Here is a 21,653-nt window from a genome sequence, read left to right as displayed (position 1 = left end):
CCTAGATCTGACAAATGAATTCAGTAAAGTTTCAGAATTTAATGTAAAATTAATGTACACAAATCAGTAGCACTGCTACACAACAACAGTGACCCAGCTGATAATCAAATCAAGAATGTAACTGCTTTTGTAATGCTGAAAAACAAAAACAACAACAAAACCCACTTAGGAATATACCTAACTAAGGAGGTGAAATACCTCTACAAGAAAAACTTCAAAACACTGGTGAAAGAAATCATAGGTGACACAAACAAATGGAAACACTTTCCATACTCATGAATGGCTGGAATCAATATTGTGAAAATAACCTTACTGCCAGAAGCAATCTGCAAATTAAATGCAATTCTCATCAAAATACCATCATCATTTTTCACAGAACTAGAAAAAACAATCCTAAAATTTACATGGAATAAAACAAGAGCCTGCACAGCCAAAACAATACTAAGCAAAAAGAACAAATTTGGAGGCATCACATTACCTGACTTCTAATTATACTATAAGGCTATAGTTATTAAAACAGCATGGCACTGGTATAAAAATAGGCACATAGACCAATGAAGTAAAATAGAGAACCCAGAAATAAACCCAAATACTTACAGCAAACTGATCTTCAACAAAGCAAACAAAAACATAAAATAGGGAAATGACACTGTATTCAACAAATGGTGCTGGGATAATTGGCAAGTCACATGTAGAAGAATGAAACTGGATACTTATCTCTCACCTTATATAAAAATCAACTCAAGATGGATCAAAGACTTAAGTCTAAGACCTGAAAACATAAAAATTCTAGAAGATATTAGAAAAACCTTTCTTTTGCCTAAGCAAAGACCTCATGACCAAGAACCCAAAAGCAAATGCAACAAAAGCTAAGATAAATAATTAATTAAACTAAAAAGTTTCTGCACAGCAAAAGAAATAATCAGCAGAGTATACAGACAACCGACAGAGTGGAAGAAAATCTTTGCAAACTATGCATTCAACAGAGGACTAATGTCCAGAATCTACAAGGAACTAAAAGAAATCAGCAAGAAAAAAACAAATAATCCCATCAATACGTGGGCTAAGGATGTAAATAGACAATTCTCAAAAGAAGATATACAAATGGCCAAGAAACATTAAAAAATGCTCAACATCACTAACTATCAGGGAAATGCAAATCAAAACCACAATGCAATACTGTCTTACTCCTGCAAGGATGACTATAATTTAAAAATTAAAAAAAATAGATGTTGGCATGGATGTTGTGAAAACAGAATACTTTTACACTGCTGGTAAGAATGTAAACAAGTACAACCACTATGGAAAACAGTATGGATATTTCTTAAAGAATTAAAAGTAGATCTACCATTTGATCCAATAAACCTACTAATGAATATGTCCCCAGTGGAAAAGGAGTCATTATACAAAAAAGACACTTGTAGATGCATGTTTATAGCAGCAAAATTCGCAATCTCAAAAATATAGAACCAGCCCAAATGCCCATCAATCAATGGGTGGTGTATATATATACCATGGAATACTACTCAGCCATAAAAAGGAATGAAATAACAGTATTCGCCACAACCTGGATGGAGCTGGAGACCATTATTCTAAGTGAAGTAACTCAGGAATGGAAAACCAAATATTGTATGTTCTCACTTATAAGTGGGAGTGAAGCTATGAGGACACAAAGGCATAAAGATGATAAAATGGACTTGGTGACTCAGGGGGAAGATGACTACACATTGGGTACAGTGTACACTGTGCAGGTGATGAGTGCACAAAATTTCAGAAATCACCACTAAGGAATTTATCCATGTAACCAAACACCACCTGTTCCCCAAAAACCTACTGAAATTAAAAAAAGAGAGAGAAAAAGATGTGTTATTTCAAAGTGAAATATTAGTGACTCAAATGAGTACAATGAAGAGTTTCTGCACTTCACTATGTGTTATGTCAATAAAACAAACAAGCAAAAAAATCACTTGCAAATAGATCAAAAACTAAAAATGTTATCATCAGAAATGAAAATTATTTTAGTGGGTAATCAGAATATGAAATGTTCAATCTACTTCACATTTTTGAAGACTATTTCAGTGTTCCCCCTAAGATACTCATCTCTTGGAAAACAGTAAATGAATGTGCTAAAGGTTATTCATATTATCAGTAACAGTTATAAAGTAATGGAATTATTTGGGAATAACAGCTGGTGGGGGTACAATATCTTGTTTTAATATCTATACATGGGATATTTTCACTTTTTTTCCTCCTGCAGAATTTTCACTTCTTCAAACTTATACTCTCCTTTTTATTGATTTTTGTCAGAAGTTTCTTTATGTATCATTACCAAAAAGACAATGGGTTGTACCATCTTCAAAATTTCAGATCATCTCATCTGTCCATAATGGCATCTGTCACTGCAGTGGTTTCCAAGTCAAGCAGTGGGTGAACTTTCCAGCCTTCTCAAAAAAATGTCCCAAAGGCTGTTTTAATTCCATCTGGAATTAGAGTATGCCAGTGCCATGGAGGAAGCAGTTTTTCTTCTTTCTCTTCTCCCTAAATGTGGTCACTCCCACACTCTCAGGTGAGTACTTGCCGTTGGCAGGCATCATTCTTTCCTTTGCCATGGCTCATGTCAGTACAGCCAAAATACCTGCCACAGGAATTCCTAGCCAGGATACTGGAAATGACTTTATCAGAATCTGGGCTGCTTTAGATTGGAATCAATGGCTCACAAAACCATGGAAACTCAGAATCACAGAACAATAGAACCTGGGAGCAGAGTGTACAGGGAGTTAACAATGTAATTTCTTGAAATTAAAAAGACATCCTTGGCCGAGCACAGTGGCAAACGCCTGTAACCTAGCACTTTGGGAGGCCAAGGCAGGTGGATCACTTGAGGTCAGGAGTTCAAGACCAGCCTGGCCAACATGGTGAAACCCCGTCTCTACCAAAAATACAAAAATTAGCCAGACATGGTGGTGCGTGCCTGTGGTCCCAGCTACCCGAGAGGCTGAGGCAAGAGAATCACTGGTACCCAGGAGGCAGAGTCCGCAGTGAGCCGAGATTGTGCCACTGCACTCCAGCCTGGGCAACAGAGTGAGACTCCATCTCAAAAAAAAAAAAAAAAAGTCATCTTTTCTGATAATGGAGAATATTTTCCTTCTTATACACCCTTAGTTTAGAAATGTGGAGGGGTGTGTTTTCACATAAAGAACAAGCCTGTTAATATTTGTTGGTTGCTGATGTTATATAATCCTGGTGAATTTTCCTTCTTCATTGCTAGTAAGTTTTCCCCAATGAAGTCTATTTTAGCCAATGTAAGTAGAGCAATAAGATCTTTCTTTTGACTAGTGTTTGAATAATGTATATGTATTTTCATCCTTTTTGTTTCAAGGTTTCTGTATCCTAATATTTAAAATCTGTATCTGCTATAAGCATATAGTTTTTAAAAACTCACTCTACTAATCTTTGCCCTTTACATATTTAGTCTATTAACATTTAATGAAATTTTGATATATTTGAGTTTATATGTAACATCTTCCAAATTATTGTCCATTTCTCCTGCCTGTTTTAGTTCTTTAATATACTTTTGAATTGGCTGAATATTCTTTAATATTCTATTTCTCCTTTTCCTTTCTCTTAGCTTGTGAGTTATGCATTCCTCCTCCACTAATCCTTTTGTGCTTGTATATGTGTTTGTATTCTGATCTAATATATGTCAATAATGTTACCGCTTACTGGTCAGAAGTAAATATTTAGAAAAATTTAACTCCATTTATTCCCTTTCTAATTTATGTTCTAATGTTATTCTACATGGGTATATGGTAGGTGGTATGCATCACACATCCTCTCACCAGCAAGGAGAGACAGAGAGAGAAACAGAGAGATGGGAGAGATGGGAAATGGTCTGTGAAGTTTTATTTCACCTTCTCCTTATAACTCTGGTCCTGGGGTTTTCATGAAGCATCAGGACACTCCCATAGTCAAGAGCAATAATCAGTCATCCAGCTACATTTTTATCTCCCTGACTCTGTTTCCCTGCCCCATGATCTTTATGGCCATTGCACAGCACTAACGTGCTGCCTCCAACAAACACCCATTGAAATTGCATTTACAATAGCGGCTTACATTCTTGCCAGGATTGGTCAAAGCCAATGTACAGAATAGGAGTTTGGACAGACTGGGGAAAATCTGTGGGCAGACCCAACCTTGTGATAGGAGAAAAATAGGAGAAAAATAGGACATCATGGCTCATTGTCTGCCATTTGCCATTCTGTAAAGCAGAGCCCACAGCTTACCATTCCAGGGTGTGCCTCAGACATGATAGTGAAGGAAGAAAGCACAGGACCTGCAGGTGAGAGGATTGAAGTGTAAAGAGATTTGAAAGGGTTGACTAGTAATGATGAAGAGATACAGATGTTAGGAAGTAATGTTTAATGTGGAAGAGAGGAGCAATGTGAAATCCACTTTCACACTGGGCTTTGGGAACAAGAGGGACAAGAGCTGGGGAGAAGGAAATCTACACAGAAGAAAAACTTGGGAAGTAAAGGATTCCTTTTTCTACAATGGGAAAAATTAATTTTAATAAGGAAATGAATCATGAGAAATATAGTAATAGCAAAGCAAATAGTAAAAAAATACATAAACAAAGGTAAAAGATGGAAAAGAAGGTCAAGCATCTGGCTGGCCAGAGCAGAAGGGACTGGTTTGGCAGGGCTAGAGTGATCCACAACTAGTTCCTCCTGGGTAAGATTTTGTCCTGTAGCCCTTTTGTTTTCTTGGGACCCTGGATAGATTCCAGCTCTGTGCCTGAAGTTTAGGGCTCCAAGAGGAATTGCATGGTAGTATTTGTGCAGGAAGTACATCCAGGGGCTAAGAAAAACCAGGTCCTGGCTGTTACCTATGGCTTTACCTATGGCTCAAGATAATGGTGAAGTTACAACCTGAGGATCATGAGGCCTTTGACAGGCTGCTTGGTAAGTGCCTCCAGATCTCTCCCTCAAATCCTATTTCTCTTAAACAGGAAGACCCTTTCAAAACTAGCTACCCCAAAGCAGTGCCTGCTGACTGATTACATGTCAAGAACATTTAGAAAATGATAAAAGGTTAGGCTATATAGCACTATACTTGGGAATGAAATTATCGGTTCAGGTGTAGCTTCTGCAGTTATGAGGTTTCTGGATCTTATTTCTTGCATTGCAAAATGGGAACCAGAACACTAACCCCATACCCTGTTGTGAATATTAAATATGAAAGAGAATGTCTTTGTAAATTCCAAACTGATGCATTTACGTATTATGAAGAATTATAATTGTTCATTTAAAATTCTTAGTTACATAGATGTTAAAAAATTATAACCTCATATATTTACATCTATCAGGAGCCTTGAAATCGGGATTTACTGTCCCAAAATTATCCAGAGGTAATCATTATATTTTATCCCATATTGTTATGGACCTTATTTTATATACAAATTCTATTTTGTCTCCTATATCATCAGCCTCAAATAGAACATTTCCATTGAACTTGCAAAAATTTCAACGCTGTTATTTGTTAAAACAAGCACCTTTTTGAGCTCCCTTCTTTTAGATATTTCCTTTTTACTCTTCTTCAGAAGCAAGCTTCTTTAAACAGTGGTCTAAAACTTCTTTCTGCAGCTTTACTTCATATTCACTAGTCATCCCATTTTATTATATTCCTGTGCTCTGTTCTGCACCAGTTTCACAGATGTCTCTCTTTCTAAAACACATATGAAATTCTGTTTTCTAAATTTGATAGACACAAACCCTAAATTAGTGCAGCCCTAAGAAGAATCTCTCAATGTGGCCACTTCTTCATTTTATTATCATTCCATTCCATGTCTCTACTGTTTTGTTTTTATCTTCCTATTTCTTCTCAACTCCCCCATAAATTCTTCTTTCTTTCTTCATCTGCCTCTGAAAGGTTAGCATTTTCTAAGGTCTTGTTTTTAGCCTTCTTCTCCTCCCTGCCAATGGGCAGCAGTAGTGCCAGATGGAAAGTGAGGCTGGTGTGTTCATTCCTTACATCCCTCTTTGCAAGATCTAATTTCCCAGGTCCCTCCTGGTCTAGGGCTGTCATTGCTCTCCAATGTTGCTAGCCCCAGGATGCTTCTTGTATCTCTTAGTTTAGCAGGGCCAGTCAACTTTAGATAAATTATACTGCAGTTAAAAACCTTCCTATAATCTCAGTGACAGTCAATAGACTTAATTTATTACTTCTTTTACATACCTAAAGTAGGTCAGCTCAAAAATTTAGGCTGATGAATATCTAAGAACTTGCTTGGGGAGAGAATAAAAGAGAAGGTTGCAGATCAGAAGGCAATTCTTAAATCTTCTTAAAAGCAGCACATATCACTTCCCCCACAATCCATTGGCTGAAATAAGTCATATGGTCAGGTCTGAAATGTATGATGTAAACAGTCTAATTGTCTCTCAATGAGGAGGCTGGTGCAGCAGACAGACTCTAAAATAGTTCCCAATTATTCCCTCCTTTGATATTCACCCCTTATACAATCTCCTTGAATGTGGACAGGAACTGTGGCCTGATTCTAACCAACAGACAATAGCAAAGGTGATGGGATGTCACTCTGTGACTACATTACATAAGATTATATCCTGTGTCTTACTAGGACTTCCTCTTCCTTGCTAATTTTGATGACATATTCTGTTATGCTGACAGCTACACTATGGAAAATAAGTGCCACATGGCAAGGAACTGAGGGTGGCTCCAACTCACAACCAACAAGGAAAAAACTCTTGAAAAAATGAATTCTGCCAATAACATGAGTGAGCTTGGAAGCAGATCCTTTTCCACTTGAACATTCAGATGAGACCACACCCCTGGCTGGGAACTTCATCATAGCCCATGAGAGACATTGAATCAAAAGACTCAGCCCAATTGTACCTGGGCTTCTCATCCACATAATCTGTAAGATAATAAACATGTATTTTATTAAGTCTCTAGTTTGTGGTAGTTTTATGAAGCAATAGTTAATAACCCATATTTGAAGGTTCTGGTAGAAAATAATATGAAATATTTTTTTCAAAAAATTCAATCAGCACAGTCCACTTTTCTGGATATTTGCAAATATTCATTTCTTTCCTTTAGCATGAAAAACATCCTCACCCCCTCAAGGGATGCATCCAAAATTTCCATCATCTTGGCCTAAGACTCAAAGTCCTGAATGTCATCATTATTTGTACATAAGTTTCAGATGGACCATTACTTAATCTAGAGACCTGCGACTAAAAATCGCAAGTTATCTACCTCCACTCCCAACATCCAATGAACAGAGACAGGATAACAAGAACAAACATGCCCATTTGGAAAGAGAAAAAAAATGAAAGCTGGTGGTAATCTCTTACATTGATGATGCTAATGAACAACTCCTTCTGGTGTTCCCCTCACTTAGTCCCTTCCTCTTGAATCTGACCCTGCCCTGTGACTTGTTTGAATGTAGAATGCTGTGAAGTAATTTTGTGCTACTTCCTGTCCTAAGCCTTAAAAAGACCAGATAGCTTGTAATTTTGCACTCCTAGGATCCAGCCACCAAAGAAGAGGTATGATTGTCCTGAAACTACGATACTTTGAAGGAACTCTGAGAGAGCCACTTGGAAAGGCTACATGAGGGAGAACACAAGGGCTCTAAATGACAGCCCCATGTAAAATCCCAGCCTATAGCAAGGACCAACTGCCACCATCATACACATTCCAAATCAGTTGAACCTCCAGTGAGCCATCTTGGACATTTCAAACCACTTGAACCTTCAGGTGACTGAGGTTGTAGCTCCCACCACATAGAGAACTACCTAGGTGAGGCCAACTAAATCACAGACTCATGAACAGCAATAAATACTTGTTACTGATTGAAGCCATTCAGTTATGGGTGTCTGATACTATCCACTGAGCAATCTTAAAATCTTGACAGACATTAGATTGCACATGATAAGACAAAATTTAAACTATACAATACCATCATGTAATATACTCTGAAAAAAAAAACCAGTTTCCTAAATCTCACAATTAGTTCACAGGAGATACAGAGAGGGAGAACTAAGTTAACATAAAAAGTCCAGTGAGCAAGGCAGGTAGCACAGACCCCGAGCAATCAGCCTAGTAGCTGTGTCTGTATGATGCAGAGGCACTAAGGTGGGAGGTCCCAAGGCAGCAGCAGAAGCAATAGTGGTGGCAACAGTGGCCACAGCCTGGGGAGCAGCACAGGGATCTGGGTGGAAGGCTGGCCAGTCTGTCCATCTTGGACCTTGTTCCTGCGGTGCCTGCATAATTATTAACTCTTTGGCATGAGCTCCAGGACAGGGACTGTGGTTGCTCAGGAAGCAAAGTTTCTTAGTAAACTATTACAAAATAACAGCATACACATGGGCATTGCAATCAAGTATATTGGAGTTATTAGGATTTAGGATTCCCCAAAAAGTTCAGAATGTCCAGTTTTGAACGCTGTTGCATCAGTGCCAAGAAAATACCCACAGGTTTAGAAAGAGAACTTAAACTCAAAGATTATCCAATTTAACAGACTATTTTTATATGAGGCTTTTGATAAACCACTTATTCATAAAACAATTTGAGCATTAATTTTCCTTGTAATGGAGGATCCAGTAATGAAATGCATAAACAGGTATTTTACATTGTATCATAAAGGCACTTTGTGTTTCTTGTATGAACTTTATAAAGTACAAAAATGTTATAGGAGATATTAAATTGCCATTGTATAAATTTATGTTTAAATTGTGACATTGCATCACAATTTTCTCCTGTTAGTATTCCAAAATATTTGATAGTCATGCATTATTTAGCTATATTGAGCAATGAAATCTATTTTAGGGAGTAGTGCATTATTTAGCTATATTGGGCAATGAAATCTATAAAGCTTCTCCCAGTGAGAGGTGCCAGGGTCAAGCTAATCCTCCCCTAGGTGACTGTCAAGATGACCTCACCCATTTCTTAGTTGTCACCCTGGACAATCAAGTCAGTAGTTGAAAATGGATGGATCCACAGCAGGTGTATGTATGTGGAGGAGGAAGAGGGATTAAGAAACTGCAGCAGACCCCGTGCAGTGGCTCACACCTGTAATCCTAGCACTTTGGGAGGCCAACGCAGGTGGATTGCTTGAGCCCAAGAGTTTGAGACCAGTCTGGGAAACATAGCAATACCCTGTCTCTGAAGAATAAAATAAAAAAAACCGCAGCAGTATTTTAAAGGTTGCTGCATGGAAGTCATAGAAGGAACACTACCCCAATTGGTAGATGTTGAAAAACAATATTACCAACATCACAGTTAACATAGAGAATACACAAATATAAATAGAATGTTTAAAAATCACCCTTAGAGTAGAATTTTGATACATTTTATTTTATTTTATAATTTTTATTTATTTATTTATTTTTGAGACAAAGTCTCGCTCTGTCGCCCAGGCTGGAGTGCAGTGGTGCGATCTCAGCTCACTGCAGCCTCTGCCTCCCAGGTTCAAGTGATTCTCCTGCCTCAGCCTCCTGAATAGCTGGGACCACAGGTGCACACCACCATGCCTGGCTAATTTTTGTACTTTTAGTAGAGACAGAGTTTCACCATGTTGGCTAGGATTGTCTCGATCTTCGGAACTTGTGATCCACCTGCCTTGGCCTCCCAAAGTGCTGGGATTACAGGCATGAGCCACCACGCCCAGCCTTGATACATTTTATTTTTTAAATCATATATTTAACTTATAAAATTTGGACATATATATATATACATACTTTTAAAATACTATTTTCTGAAATATTCCCCCATGATAGTCAATGCTGTTAGAGATTTATAATTTATTGTTATAATTTTAAAATCTCTTGAGTGTTGAAGTTAAAACATGTTTTAACTTTTAAAAATTGAGTGTCTCCTAATTAACATCTGGAGAAACTGTTCTTTAAGACAATGCTTCAGAAAGTCTAAATTAATTGATATCAAATTTTCCCCTTTTACAAAACATATTGTTTCTGTGTTTTTGCCTTCTCCCTAATAGTCTTATTTCACATTTGGCTAGTTTATTTTTCTTTTGCTGCAGTGAACATACTAGTGTTTTATATTTCACTGTTGCTCATTTTATCTGCTCCACTCTGGTAACCAGGTTACTCAGGTCAATAGAACCTGAAGAAAGAACCCCTATGTCATTCCTAAGTGAACTCAAACTACAGGTGGTGAAAAGATGAAGGTGCCTTAAAGAATCTACCATGTTGGAAAATCAGACCTAGTACCCTGAACTCAAGGCTACCTTACCATTCCTCCTTGTCACTTTTTTGATAAGTTTACATTCTTCCTAATCTGATCACTTCCCATATGCCTACTAAATATCTAAGTCAGCAAGAGAAACCGTTTCAGTCACTTCTCTGGTTGCCAACAGAAAAATTAATCATTTCAATGATTTAAATAAAATTCAACTACTTACTAAGTCATCACATAATTATAATGAATAAAACAAACTCTTCCTTAAGGATAAAGAAAAAAATGAGAAAATTTCACTGTGCTTCTATTCATTTTTAAGCTGCCAATTATTACATTTATTTTTAATTAGAAAATAAATCTAAGTTTGAGAAAAATTACTGTGCATGTTGAATTTCATTTACCTCATCAACAAAGATATACTAGGAGCTACACCAAGTAGAAGAATTTTGAAAAGTATAACTCAAAGCAATGCTGGCTAGCAGCCAGGCGATGAGTCTTGGTCCTACTTGTGTTCATAGTACTGAGGGATATCAGCAAAATGGTAAGCTAAGAACCTCCAAACCTTTGTTCATTCATAGAAAAAAATACTATGGATGGTTTAAATAACTTTATAGAAACTCTGAAAAACAGTCAGAAAAAAGAGCAACCAAGTAAATTCCCATTAAGAAAAAGTCATATTCAAAATTATTGTGTTTTTACTCATTTAAAACATTATGGGACTTTGAGAAAGAGAAGAAAGGGGCAGATAATTTATTTGAAAAAGTAATAGCCAAAAGCTTCCCAAGTTTGAGGAAAGACATACAAAGAAGCTGTATGAACCACAAGATAAAGCCAATAAGACCCATAGTGAGACAAACTGTAATCAAACTGTTAAAAGACTAATAGAATCTTAAAAGCAGCAAGAGAAAACGGACTCATCATATACTAGCTATCCTCAATAAGATTTTCAGTAGGTTTCTCAGCAGAAAGGTCTCAGGCCAGAAGGCACAGAGATGATATATTTAAGGTGCTAAAAGAAAAAAAAAATACTTGTCAACTGAGAATTCTGTATTTGGCAAAACTGTCCTGTTAAAATTAGGCAAAAATAAATGCACCCCCAGGTAAACAAGCTAAAAGGCTAAATTACTACTAGTCCTCCACTATAATCAGTGTTAAGACAGCCCTTCAAAGTTGAAATAAAATGACAATAGACAGTAACTTGAACACATAGGAAAATATAAAGATCTCCGGTAAAGGCAAATACATGGACATTATAAAAACTAATAGTTTTATATAATTTTGGCTTGTAACTACACTTTATTTTTTAAAGATTTTAAAAGGCAAATTCATAAAAATAATTATAAATCCATGTTAATAGGTACACAACATATATATAGATTGATTTTTGACAGAAATAACAAAGCAGGAAGGGAAAGTTGTAAAAGAGCAAAGTGTTGTGTGCAATTGAAGTTAAGTAGGTATTAATTCAAAATAGATTGTTATAACTTTGTACTGTTACATGTAACCTCCATGGTAACCACAAAGAAAATATCCACAAAATTTACACAAAAGGAAATGAAAAGGAAATCAAAATGTGCCACTATAAAAAATGAACTAAAAACAAAGGAAAGTAGTAATTGAGGAAATGAGAGACAAAAAAGGTGTAAGACAAAGAGAAAACATCAAAATGGCAGAAGTTCCACTTTATCAGTAATTGCTTTAAATGTAAATGGATGTTTCTGTCCAATCAAAAAGCAGATATTGGTAGAATGGGGTTGGGGAGATGTGATACAATTATATGTTATCTTTATAGATACTTTACAGATCAACTATAGATCTCAGGATACCATAGTTTGAAAGTGAAAGTGGAAGGGTGGAAAAAGATATTCCACGCAAATAGTAACTGAAAGAGAGCAGGGGTGGCTATACTAATATCAGACAAAATAGACTCTAGGTTAAATTTAAATTAAAAACTGTTACAAGAGACAAAGCAAGATACTACATGTAAGTAAAGGAATCAGTTCTACTAAGATATAATAATTATAAACATATGTACCAAACATCGTATCTCCAAAATATATTAAGCAAGCATTGATAAAATTGGAGAGAACAAATAGACAGCTCTACAGTAATAGTAGGAAATATCAATACCCCTCTCTCAATGCTGGATAGAACCACCAGTCTTGAACAATTCTGCAGACCAACTGGACACATACAGAACACTTCACCCAACAAGATCCCATCAGAATATATGGTTTTTTCTTAAGTGAATATGTAACATTCTTCAGGAGAGACCATACATTAGGCCACAAAATGAGTGTTAATAAATTTTAAAAGATTGAAATTATGCAGTGTCTTTCCCAATTATGATGGAATAAAACTGAAAATATCAGAAGAATAACGGGAAAATTCACAAATATGTGGACATTAAACAACACACTTTTAAACAACCAATGGGTTAAATAAGAAAAATTAGAAAAAACCTTAGGACAAATGAAAACACAATTTGCAAAAACTAATGGGATGCTGTAAAAGCAGTACAAAGAGGGAAAATTATAGCTTTAAATACTTACATTTTAAAAGGATAAAAGATTTCAGTTCAACAATACACCTTTATGTTTTAAGGCACTAGAAGAAGAATAATGATCTAAACCCAAAGCTAGCAGAAAAAATAAAATAACAAAAGATATGAGCAAAGATTACCATAATTCATTTGAGAATGTTGCCTAAAAATAAACTCAATATTATTTTCTCTTCTATTAGAAATTCAACAATATGCACTCTTAAAACACTTCTCCAGGAAATGAGATATTATTATAGACAAACTAACCCAAAATAGAAATAGTTGTTTGATTCTTCTGCTTGTTCCTAGAGTTGAGAATGAAAAAGGGTACATTCTTGTTGAGATTAGTTTCCAGAACTGAAGCCTCAATGGAGACTTGGCCTTTTCCGTTCTCTGCAGAATATGGCTTTATATTATGTCCTTAGAATTCTCTCTAGCTTATCCCATGCTCTGGGTACCAGCTTTCATCCTTATACCACACTGCATCACTGGCATCACTGCTCTTAATGAGAATGTGTGAACAATTTCCTAATTTCATGAAATAAGAAGTAGACAAACAGCTCAATTAAGAGATGAATATCTACAATGGGCTTTGATTATAGTTTTAGTATTTTGAATAAGGTGAGCCAGATGGAAAGAATATCCATCCCTTGTGCAACTTAGGTAGAAAAAATAATTCCGTTAATAGTTTAATCAGAACAAATGATTGCTCTAAGGAATCAAATGTAGCAGGAAAACATGAGAATAAGAAATCTTTAAGAACTAAGGTTTTTATTTTTTTTATTTTTTTTTAGGAATTAGTTTTTTTTTTTTAATTATACGTTAAGTTTTAGGGTACATGTGCACTATGTGCAGGTTAGTTACATATGTATACATGTGCCATGCTGGTGTGCTGCACCCATTAACTCACCATTTAGCATTAGGTATATCTCCTAATGCTATCCCTCCCCCTCCCCCCACCCCACAACAGTCCCCAGAGTGTGATGTTCCCCTTCCTGTGTCCATGTGTTCTCATTGTTCAATTCCCATCTATGAGTGAGAACATGCAGTGTTTGGTTTTTTGTCCTTGCGATAGTTTACTGAGTATGATGATTTCCAATTTCATCCATGTCCCTACAAAGGACATGAACTCATCATTTTTTGTGGCTGCATAGTATTCCATGGTGTATATGTGCCACATATTCTTAATCCAGTCTATCATTGTTGGACATTTGGGTTGGTTCCTAGTCTTTGCTATTGTGAATAGTGCTGCAATAAACATACACGTGCGTGTGTCTTTATAGCAGCATGATTTATAGTCCTTTGGGTATATACCCAGTAATGGGATGGCTGGGTCAAATGGCATTTCCAGTTCTAGATCCCTGAGGAATCGCCACACTGACTTCCACAATGGTTGAACTGGTTTACAGTCTCACCAACAGTGTAAAAGTGTTCCTATTTCTCCACATCCTCTCCAGCACCTGTTTTTCCTGACTTTTTAATGATAGCCATTCTAACTGCTGTGAGATGGTATCTCATTGTGGTTTTGATTTGCATTTCTCTGATGGCCAGTGATGATGAGCATTTTTTCATGTGTCTTTTGGCTGCATAAATGTCTTCCTTTGAGAAGTGTCTGTTCATATCCTTCGCCCACTTTTTGATGGGGTTGTTTGTTTTTTTCTTGTAAATTTGTTTGAGTTCATTGTAGATTCTGGATATTAGCCCTTTGTCAGATGAGTAGGTTGCAAAAATTTTCTCCCATTTTGTAGGTTGCCTGTTCACTCTGATGGTAGTTTCTTTTGCTGTGCAGAAGCTCTTTAGTTTAATGAGATCCCATTTATCAATTTTGGCTTTTGTTGCCATTGCTTTTGATGTTTTAGACATGAAGTCCTTGCCCATGCCTATGTCCTGAATGATAATGCCTAGGTTTTCTTCTAGGGCTTTTATGGTTTTAGGTCTAACGTTTAAGTCTTTAATCCATCTTGAATTGATTTTTGTATAAGGTGTAAGGAAGGGATCCAGTTTCAGCTTTCTACATATGGCTAGCCAGTTTTCCCAGCACCATTTATTAAATAGGGAATCCTTTCCCCATTGCTTGTTTTTCTCAGGTTTGTCAAAGATCAGATAGTTGTAGATATGTGGCATTATTTCTGAGGGCTCTGTTCTGTTCCATTGGTCTAGATCTCTGTTTTGGTACCAGTACCATGCTGTTTTGGTTACTGTAGCCTTGTAGTATAGTTTGAAGTCAGGTAGCATGATGCCTCCAGCTTTGTTCTTTTGGCTTAGGATTGACTTGGCAACGTGGGCTCTTTTTTGGTTCCATATGAATTTTAAAGTAGTTTTTTCCAATTCTGTGAAGAAAGTCATTGGTAGCTTGATGGGGATGGTATTTAATCTATAAATTACTTTGGGCAGTATGGCCATTTTCACGATATTGATTCTTCCTACCCATGAGCATGGAATGTTCTTCCATTTGTTTGTATCCTCTTTTATTTCATTGAACAGTGGTTTATAGTTCTCCTTGAAGAGGTCCTTCACATCCCTTGTAAGTTGGATTCCTAAGTATTTTATTCTCTTTGAAGCAATTGTGAATGGGAGTTCACTCATGATTTGGCTCTCTGTTTGTCTGTTGTTGGTGTATAAGAATGCTTGTGATTTTTGTACATTGATTTTCCTTAAGCTGATAAGCAACTTCAGCAAAGTCTCAGGATAGAACTAAGGTTTTTAAAACACAAGAATATGAGATAATAATGAGAAGCTGAGTCTAAGAATTTATAGTAATATCAGAAGTACACCAAAAGCTGATTGAATGGCACAGTTCTGATTTAAAGTCATTACACTACCACGGAGGTCAAACTGTCAAAGCAGATTCTTGAAAATTATACAGCTTACTTAATACCGAATTTTACTAATTGATGAAGAATATGAGCAAAAAGCAAGCAGAGAAACAGCAACATCCATCTTTGAAAAGGCCCAAAAGATCAGACATACTTCCAAAAAAACACATTTTTGCACTGGAATGTACTTTGTGTCTGAGTAGGAGATTAATGTTACTGTATGTACCATGTACATGCCGTACTTGTTAGCCCTAGGAGGCCATTTAAGTTTAGAGCTTTTTACATTCCATTAGTTGCACAGGTAGGAAACCTACATGACTAATTTTAGCTCTCCAAGTTGTGCCCTGTACTTCACAAATTCCAGATTCATCTACAATAAGCAATGCAAAAAGCCTACTAAAAACATTCTTAGATGAGAACTTCCTGGGTTATCTTCCTGCTTGTAAATACCATCAGTGGTTACAAGGAGGGAAGAGTAATGAAGCTGTTGCTAGTTCTTTCCCTTTTGTGAAGACACAGATGAAGCGCAGTGCTGGGAGTGGCAAGTGATTGAATAAAGCAAGATTCAGAAATATACAAATGATTCAATGGCCCTTTATATTCAAATCTCCAAATTTGAGTTTTATATATCATCTTCTCAAAGGAACAAAACAAAAAATTCAATTATATACAAAAATTTTGTCTATTATAAAGTTGAATATTTGCCCCACACATGGCCTGCCGTCGTGCATTAGGGGACGATGGATGATCAAAAGAATCCCTGTCCTGATGAGGTCCCTGCTGATGCTCTTATTTATGCTAAATTGTGAATATTTGATGCACATGGGTCCATGATTCTTTACCAGCCATACCAATCATGTCTAGGACAGATAAGGGGGAGGAAGATGGAGTGTATGCAACACCCTACTGCATTCTCTGCCATCATCTGACTCTGCACCTGCTCCATCTTCCCTTCAAGACCAATGGTAGGAGGGTGCTGCTTATGATAATCAGATCACCAGGTTTCTGTTCCAGGGCCATATGCAGGGAGTACAACCAAAAGCACAGGCTTCCCTTTATCTCTTTGTTCCTGCCCAACTATCATGTCAATTCTTGCCCTGAAATTTGACCTATCCCTCTTTTCCAGTCCAAGTAAGATGGTTTTTCTTACCTGCATGGCTTCATTGAAACCAAAACTAATATTTCCAAACACCTTTCAGTTAAAAGTAGAGATGAATTTTGTTTTTCAAATTTGAAAATGCTCATTAAAATAGAAAGCTAATGCGTACCAGCTGAGTAATACTCAGACATCTCTGTACAAGAATCCTTCATCCATCTTTGCCTCGTAGTCTTCCTGGGTCTGGGAGCTGACCTCAGGCACAGCCAGGCAGGGAACTCATGGCTCACTCTCACTACAGGGGGTGGAAACCAGAATAATCAAGACCAGTCTGGCAACATAGTGAGACCTTGTCTCTACAAAAAAATTTAAAAATCAGCCAGGCATAATAAGTGTGTGCTTGTGGTCCTAGCTACTCAGGAGGCTGAGGCAGGAAGATACCATGAGTTCGAGGCTCAAGTAAGGTATTAAATAATGGCACCACTGCACTCCTGCCAAGGCAAAATAGCAAGACCTTATCTCAAAAAAGGGGGGTACATAATAATATGTCTTCCCACTCCATATTTATTCACCCCTTACCCCTCAGAAATGACCATAATATCCTTGCAGAACTATTGTATGTATACATAAGCAAGTATGCACAAGCTATTTCTCTATTTTACAGACATGGAAGCATTTCTTAAATAACGTCTAACAATCTATTTTTTCTTTAACATATTGGTATTTGTTCTATATCAGTATATGAAGACCTCCTTTGAAGATCTCCATATTCAGTATATGAAGACCTCCTTTGAAGACATTTTTAACAACTTCTTATTATTAGGAAATAGAACTTACATACTAGTGCATAATTATGTACTGTTTAAATTATAAGCACACATCTTTTACTGCCATACAGATTTTTTTAGATTACGTATGTGACTAGCATCTCAATAAAGCAGACATTTTTTAAAAAATGAATGAAAGAAAGGAAAAGAAATAGGACCCTTCAGCAGCACAGAAAACTCGTTCCCCTCCAAAAGCTAGAGTTTAAAACCAGTCTGACTATTGGGTATATTTTTGGTTTTTTAATGAATGCTTATACCATCTATACAGGCATCTCTCTGAAACATTATTTACTATATATTTGGCTTACAATTGCTTTATTTGACTTGGGACTTGAGGGGTAGGTTTTCTTACATATTTTCTGTATCCTTATCTAGCATGTCACTTATAAAATATATGTGGTGGCCAGGTGCAGTGGCTCATGCCTGTAATCCCAGCACTTTGGGAGGCCAAGGCAGGTGGATCACAAGGTCAAGAAATAGAGACCATCTTGGCAAACATGGTGAAACCCTGTCTCTACTAAAAATACAAAAATTAGCTGGGCGTGGTGGTGTGCACCTGTTGTCCCAACTACTTGGGAGGCTGAGGCAAGAGAATCGCTTGAACCCGGGAGGCAGAAGTTGCAGTGAGCTGAGGTTGCACCACTGCACTCCAGCCTGGCGACAGAGCAAGACTACATCTCAAAAAAAAAAAAAAAAAAAAAAGAGAAAAAGAAAAAAATTACATGCACATATATGGTTAGAATTTTAAAATCCAGCCTGATGATCATTTTACTTTTAACTAAAACATTTAGTCCAGTGACACGGAATATAATTATTGATATTTTCAGTTTATATGTAACATTTTATTTTGTGCTATATTTTTTCTGATGCCTTCCTTTGTATTGAGTGAATTTTTGCTATACTATTGTTTTTCTTGTCACTTGCAAGTTATTTGCACAGTTTATATTCCTTTGTTAGTTATTTAAGATATTAGGCATTCCTTATAAACCATAAGATATTAGGCATTGCTTATAAACCATAGTTTAAACTTAATCAACATCTTTACTCATGCTCTGGATAAAACAAGAACTTAGAACCCTTTAACATGGTTACTATTTTTTCTGTTTTAGAGGTTTTGCTGTAGATTTCAATTGTGTGTTTGTAAGCCCAGAAGCCTATTACTGATAAACTCCATCTTGAGATTCAAGCAACCTGCCTCTCTACTTGCCTGTTCAAACCTGGAGAGGACTCCTCCCGACCGCTACTTGCCTTGAGGTTACACTGTGGGGTTAACGTTTTGTCTTGGTAGTCTCCCTGCACCCTGTCCACACCTTTGAAAATACCCTCATTATTAAAGTCTTCTCAAATGACTCAGTTTGAGAGTGCTAGGACCCTGATGATATAATCTTGCATCCATTTTAAGACACTGATCATTTTTAGCACCTGGTGGAGAGTTCTGTGAAGGGAAAGGACCTTTGAAGCAAGCAGCCTTGCCTGGGAATCTTGGCCCCAGCACCCAAAAGATCTCAAAGAACAACACAACCACACTTTCTACATGCCCCCTAAAATTGTAAGATACCCTTCTGCACCAGGTGTGTTTCAATGAGTCCAGTGAAATAAAGGAGAAAAGGAATCAATAGGAGGAGATGGAAAATGTTTAATGAAGACAGGAATTAGTGTTCACATACCCGCTCCTTCTGGAGATTTTCCAGGACGTTTTCTCTGATCTGCAGTAGCTGCACTTCTGGGAGGGCACCTGTGCTGAGGTCCATGTCCAGCTTGGTCCAGACAATGTAGAACTTCTTTCCCATGTCCTCAGCGGTTTTGGCAAGCATCACCTGATTCATGCTGAATTGTGCAGATGCAACCATGATGAAGTCACACTGGTTGAACTGCATTTCCATCAGGTAGTTCTCCAGGGTTTTCGTGGCAGACCCTGTGCCAGGGAGGTCCCACAACACCACATTTGAAAAGTGGGAAGAGAAATAGGAGGCACATCTTTGGGTAGTTTTTACCAGCCCAGTACGAGGTGAGGCCTTCCCCTCATGTCCTGTGTTTCGAAGGGCACTGATGAAGGTGGACATCCCATTGCCAGAGTCCCCTGCCATAGTGATGTTGACTGGTGTCCTGGACACTATCTTCAGAGTCTCCTTGATGTCAGAGATCACCTCTGGCAAGTTCCCATCTGCTGAGGCTTTCTCAACACTCATGGCCTCCATCTTCAATAAAATACCCCAATGCTGGCCGGGCACCATGGCTCATGCCTGTAATCCCAGCACTTTGGAAGGCCAAGGCAAGCGGATCACGAGGTCAGGAGATCGAGACCATCCTGACCAACATGGTGAAACCCTGTCTCTACTAAAATACAAAAAATTAGCTGGGCATGGTGGTGTGCGCCTGTAGTCCCAGCTAATCAGGAGGCTGAGGTAGGGGAATCGCTTGAACCCAGGAGGCAGATATTGCAGTGAGCCGAGATCACACCATTGCACTCCTGCCTGGCAACAGAGCGAGACTCCACAGAGTGAGACTCCGTCTCAAAACAAACAAACAAACAAACCCCAATGCTTATGGTGTGGCAAAAAGACGTTAGGGATGCAGCTAATGGACTGTGAGGGGCACTTGGGAACTCTGTCGTATCTGTGGGCACTGAAGTAAGCTGCGGAAGTAGAAGAGCAGGTGAGTTAGGATGGACAGGGTACACATGAATCATCTGACTTTTAGCATCCCCAGCCCTCAACGAAGACTGCAGCAAAGACGATCTTGATTGAGTGTTCTTTGATTGTTTTTATTCAAGCAATGTGCACATTCCTTCAGGGAGCAAGAAAGGTAGGGTCCCTGAGGAATGCCGTGAGGCCGGTTGTGCCTCCAACAGTCAGCCTCCAAAGCAGGAATGTGGTATGAGATGGCTTGAAAAGCAGAGAATGAACCAAGTCTCCTGAAAAGCCCAAGAGTTTTTTGTCTTTCCCTCTTTTACTCTATCCTAATATAGGTCTGCTCCTTCACAAGTTTCAGTACGTATTTCACGACCAAGACCAGACAAGTAAAAGTGACCTATATATTTCTCTGCTGAAGATGGCGCCAGAGGACATAAATTGCTTACTTGAAGCTGTGATCATCCCTGTTTAACACTTACCTCATCAGGCAGAGGCGCACACGTGCAGAGCAGTACTGAAATGCTGCAATATATACGAAGTAAGCCACCAGCCTTTGACCCCTGAGCTTCCATTAGGATTGTCATGTTGGGCCCAACTGAAGTAAGGGAAAGAAGGAGAGAGCATACTCAAATGCTCTGCTCTTTTTCAGGGCAGTGATTAGACAATTGATTATCATTGCATTCGCCAAACCTGGCTCTTGCAGGTTCCCCAAGGGGCCAGGTATTTGAGACTGATTAAAAGAAGGTGATGTGATTCTCTACTCCTAGTGGAACTGGTGGGATCTTGGTCTCACTGACTTCAAGAATGAAGCCGGTGAGTGTTACAGTTCTTAAAGGCCATGTGTCCGGAGTTTGTTCCTTCTGACGTTTGGATGTGTTCTGAGTTTCTTCCTTCTCGTGGGTTCGTGGTGTCGCTGGCTCAGGAGCGAAGCTGCAGACCTTTGTAGTGACAGTTATAGCTCTTAAGGTGGCGGGTCTGGAGTTGTTGGTTTCTCCCGGTGGGTTCATGGTCTCACTGGCTTCAGGAGTGAAGCTGCAGACGTTTGCAGTGAGTGTTAGAGCTCATTAAAGCAGTGTGGACCCACAGACTGAGCAGCAGCAAGATTTATTGCAAAGTGGGAAAGAACAAAGCTTCCACAGCATGGAAAAGGACCCAACCAGGTTACCACTGCCGGCTCGGGCAGCCTGCTTTTATTCTCTTATCTGGCCCCACCTATATCCTGCTGATTGGTCCATTTTGCAGAGAGCCGATTGGTCTGTTTTACAGAAAGCTGATTGGTCCGTTTTGACAGGTTGCTGATTGGTGCATTTACAATCCCTGAGCTAGACACAAAAGTTCTCCACCTCCCCACTAGATTAGCTAGATACAGAGTGTAGATTGGTGCATTCACAAACCTTGAGCTAGACACAGGGTGCTGATTGGTGTGTTTACAAACCTTGAACTAGATACAGAGTGCCAATTGGTGCATTCACAGTCCCTTAGCTAGACATAAAGATTCTCCAAGTCCCCACAAGATTAGCT

The 21,653-nt window shown here is 38.1% G+C and overlaps 1 protein-coding gene and 1 long non-coding RNA gene across 3 annotated transcripts in view; one reads left to right on the top strand and one right to left on the bottom strand.

The window, feature by feature from the left end:
* IRGM (immunity related GTPase M) overlaps nt 1–21,653 on the bottom strand; it is an 89,003-nt gene that overhangs the window by 49,259 nt on the left and 18,091 nt on the right. The window contains exons 1-2 of one of the 2 annotated variants that reach the window (XM_009235811.3): nt 20,612–21,298; nt 19,167–20,134 (exon numbers count right to left, since the gene is read on the bottom strand). The exons of the other annotated variant lie outside the window; for it this stretch is intronic. Of the exons in view, the coding sequence (XP_009234086.2) occupies nt 19,167–19,733 (567 nt within the window). The 5' untranslated portion in view covers nt 19,734–20,134; nt 20,612–21,298. Of the gene's footprint in view, nt 1–19,166; nt 20,135–20,611; nt 21,299–21,653 lie in introns of those variants that run through there. 2 annotated transcript variants of the gene reach the window in all.
* Nucleotides 2,573–6,961, top strand: LOC129059578 (uncharacterized). Its single transcript, XR_008525561.1, has 2 exons — nt 2,573–3,267; nt 6,685–6,961. It is a non-coding gene; the product is annotated as an uncharacterized LOC129059578 (long non-coding RNA).

This window comes from Pongo abelii, chromosome 4 (assembly GCF_028885655.2).
Source record: "Pongo abelii isolate AG06213 chromosome 4, NHGRI_mPonAbe1-v2.0_pri, whole genome shotgun sequence".
Classification (NCBI taxonomy): Eukaryota; Metazoa; Chordata; class Mammalia; order Primates; family Hominidae; genus Pongo; species Pongo abelii.
The sequence above is the reverse complement of the archived record's forward strand: the minus strand, read 5'-3'. Positions and strand labels throughout refer to the sequence as shown.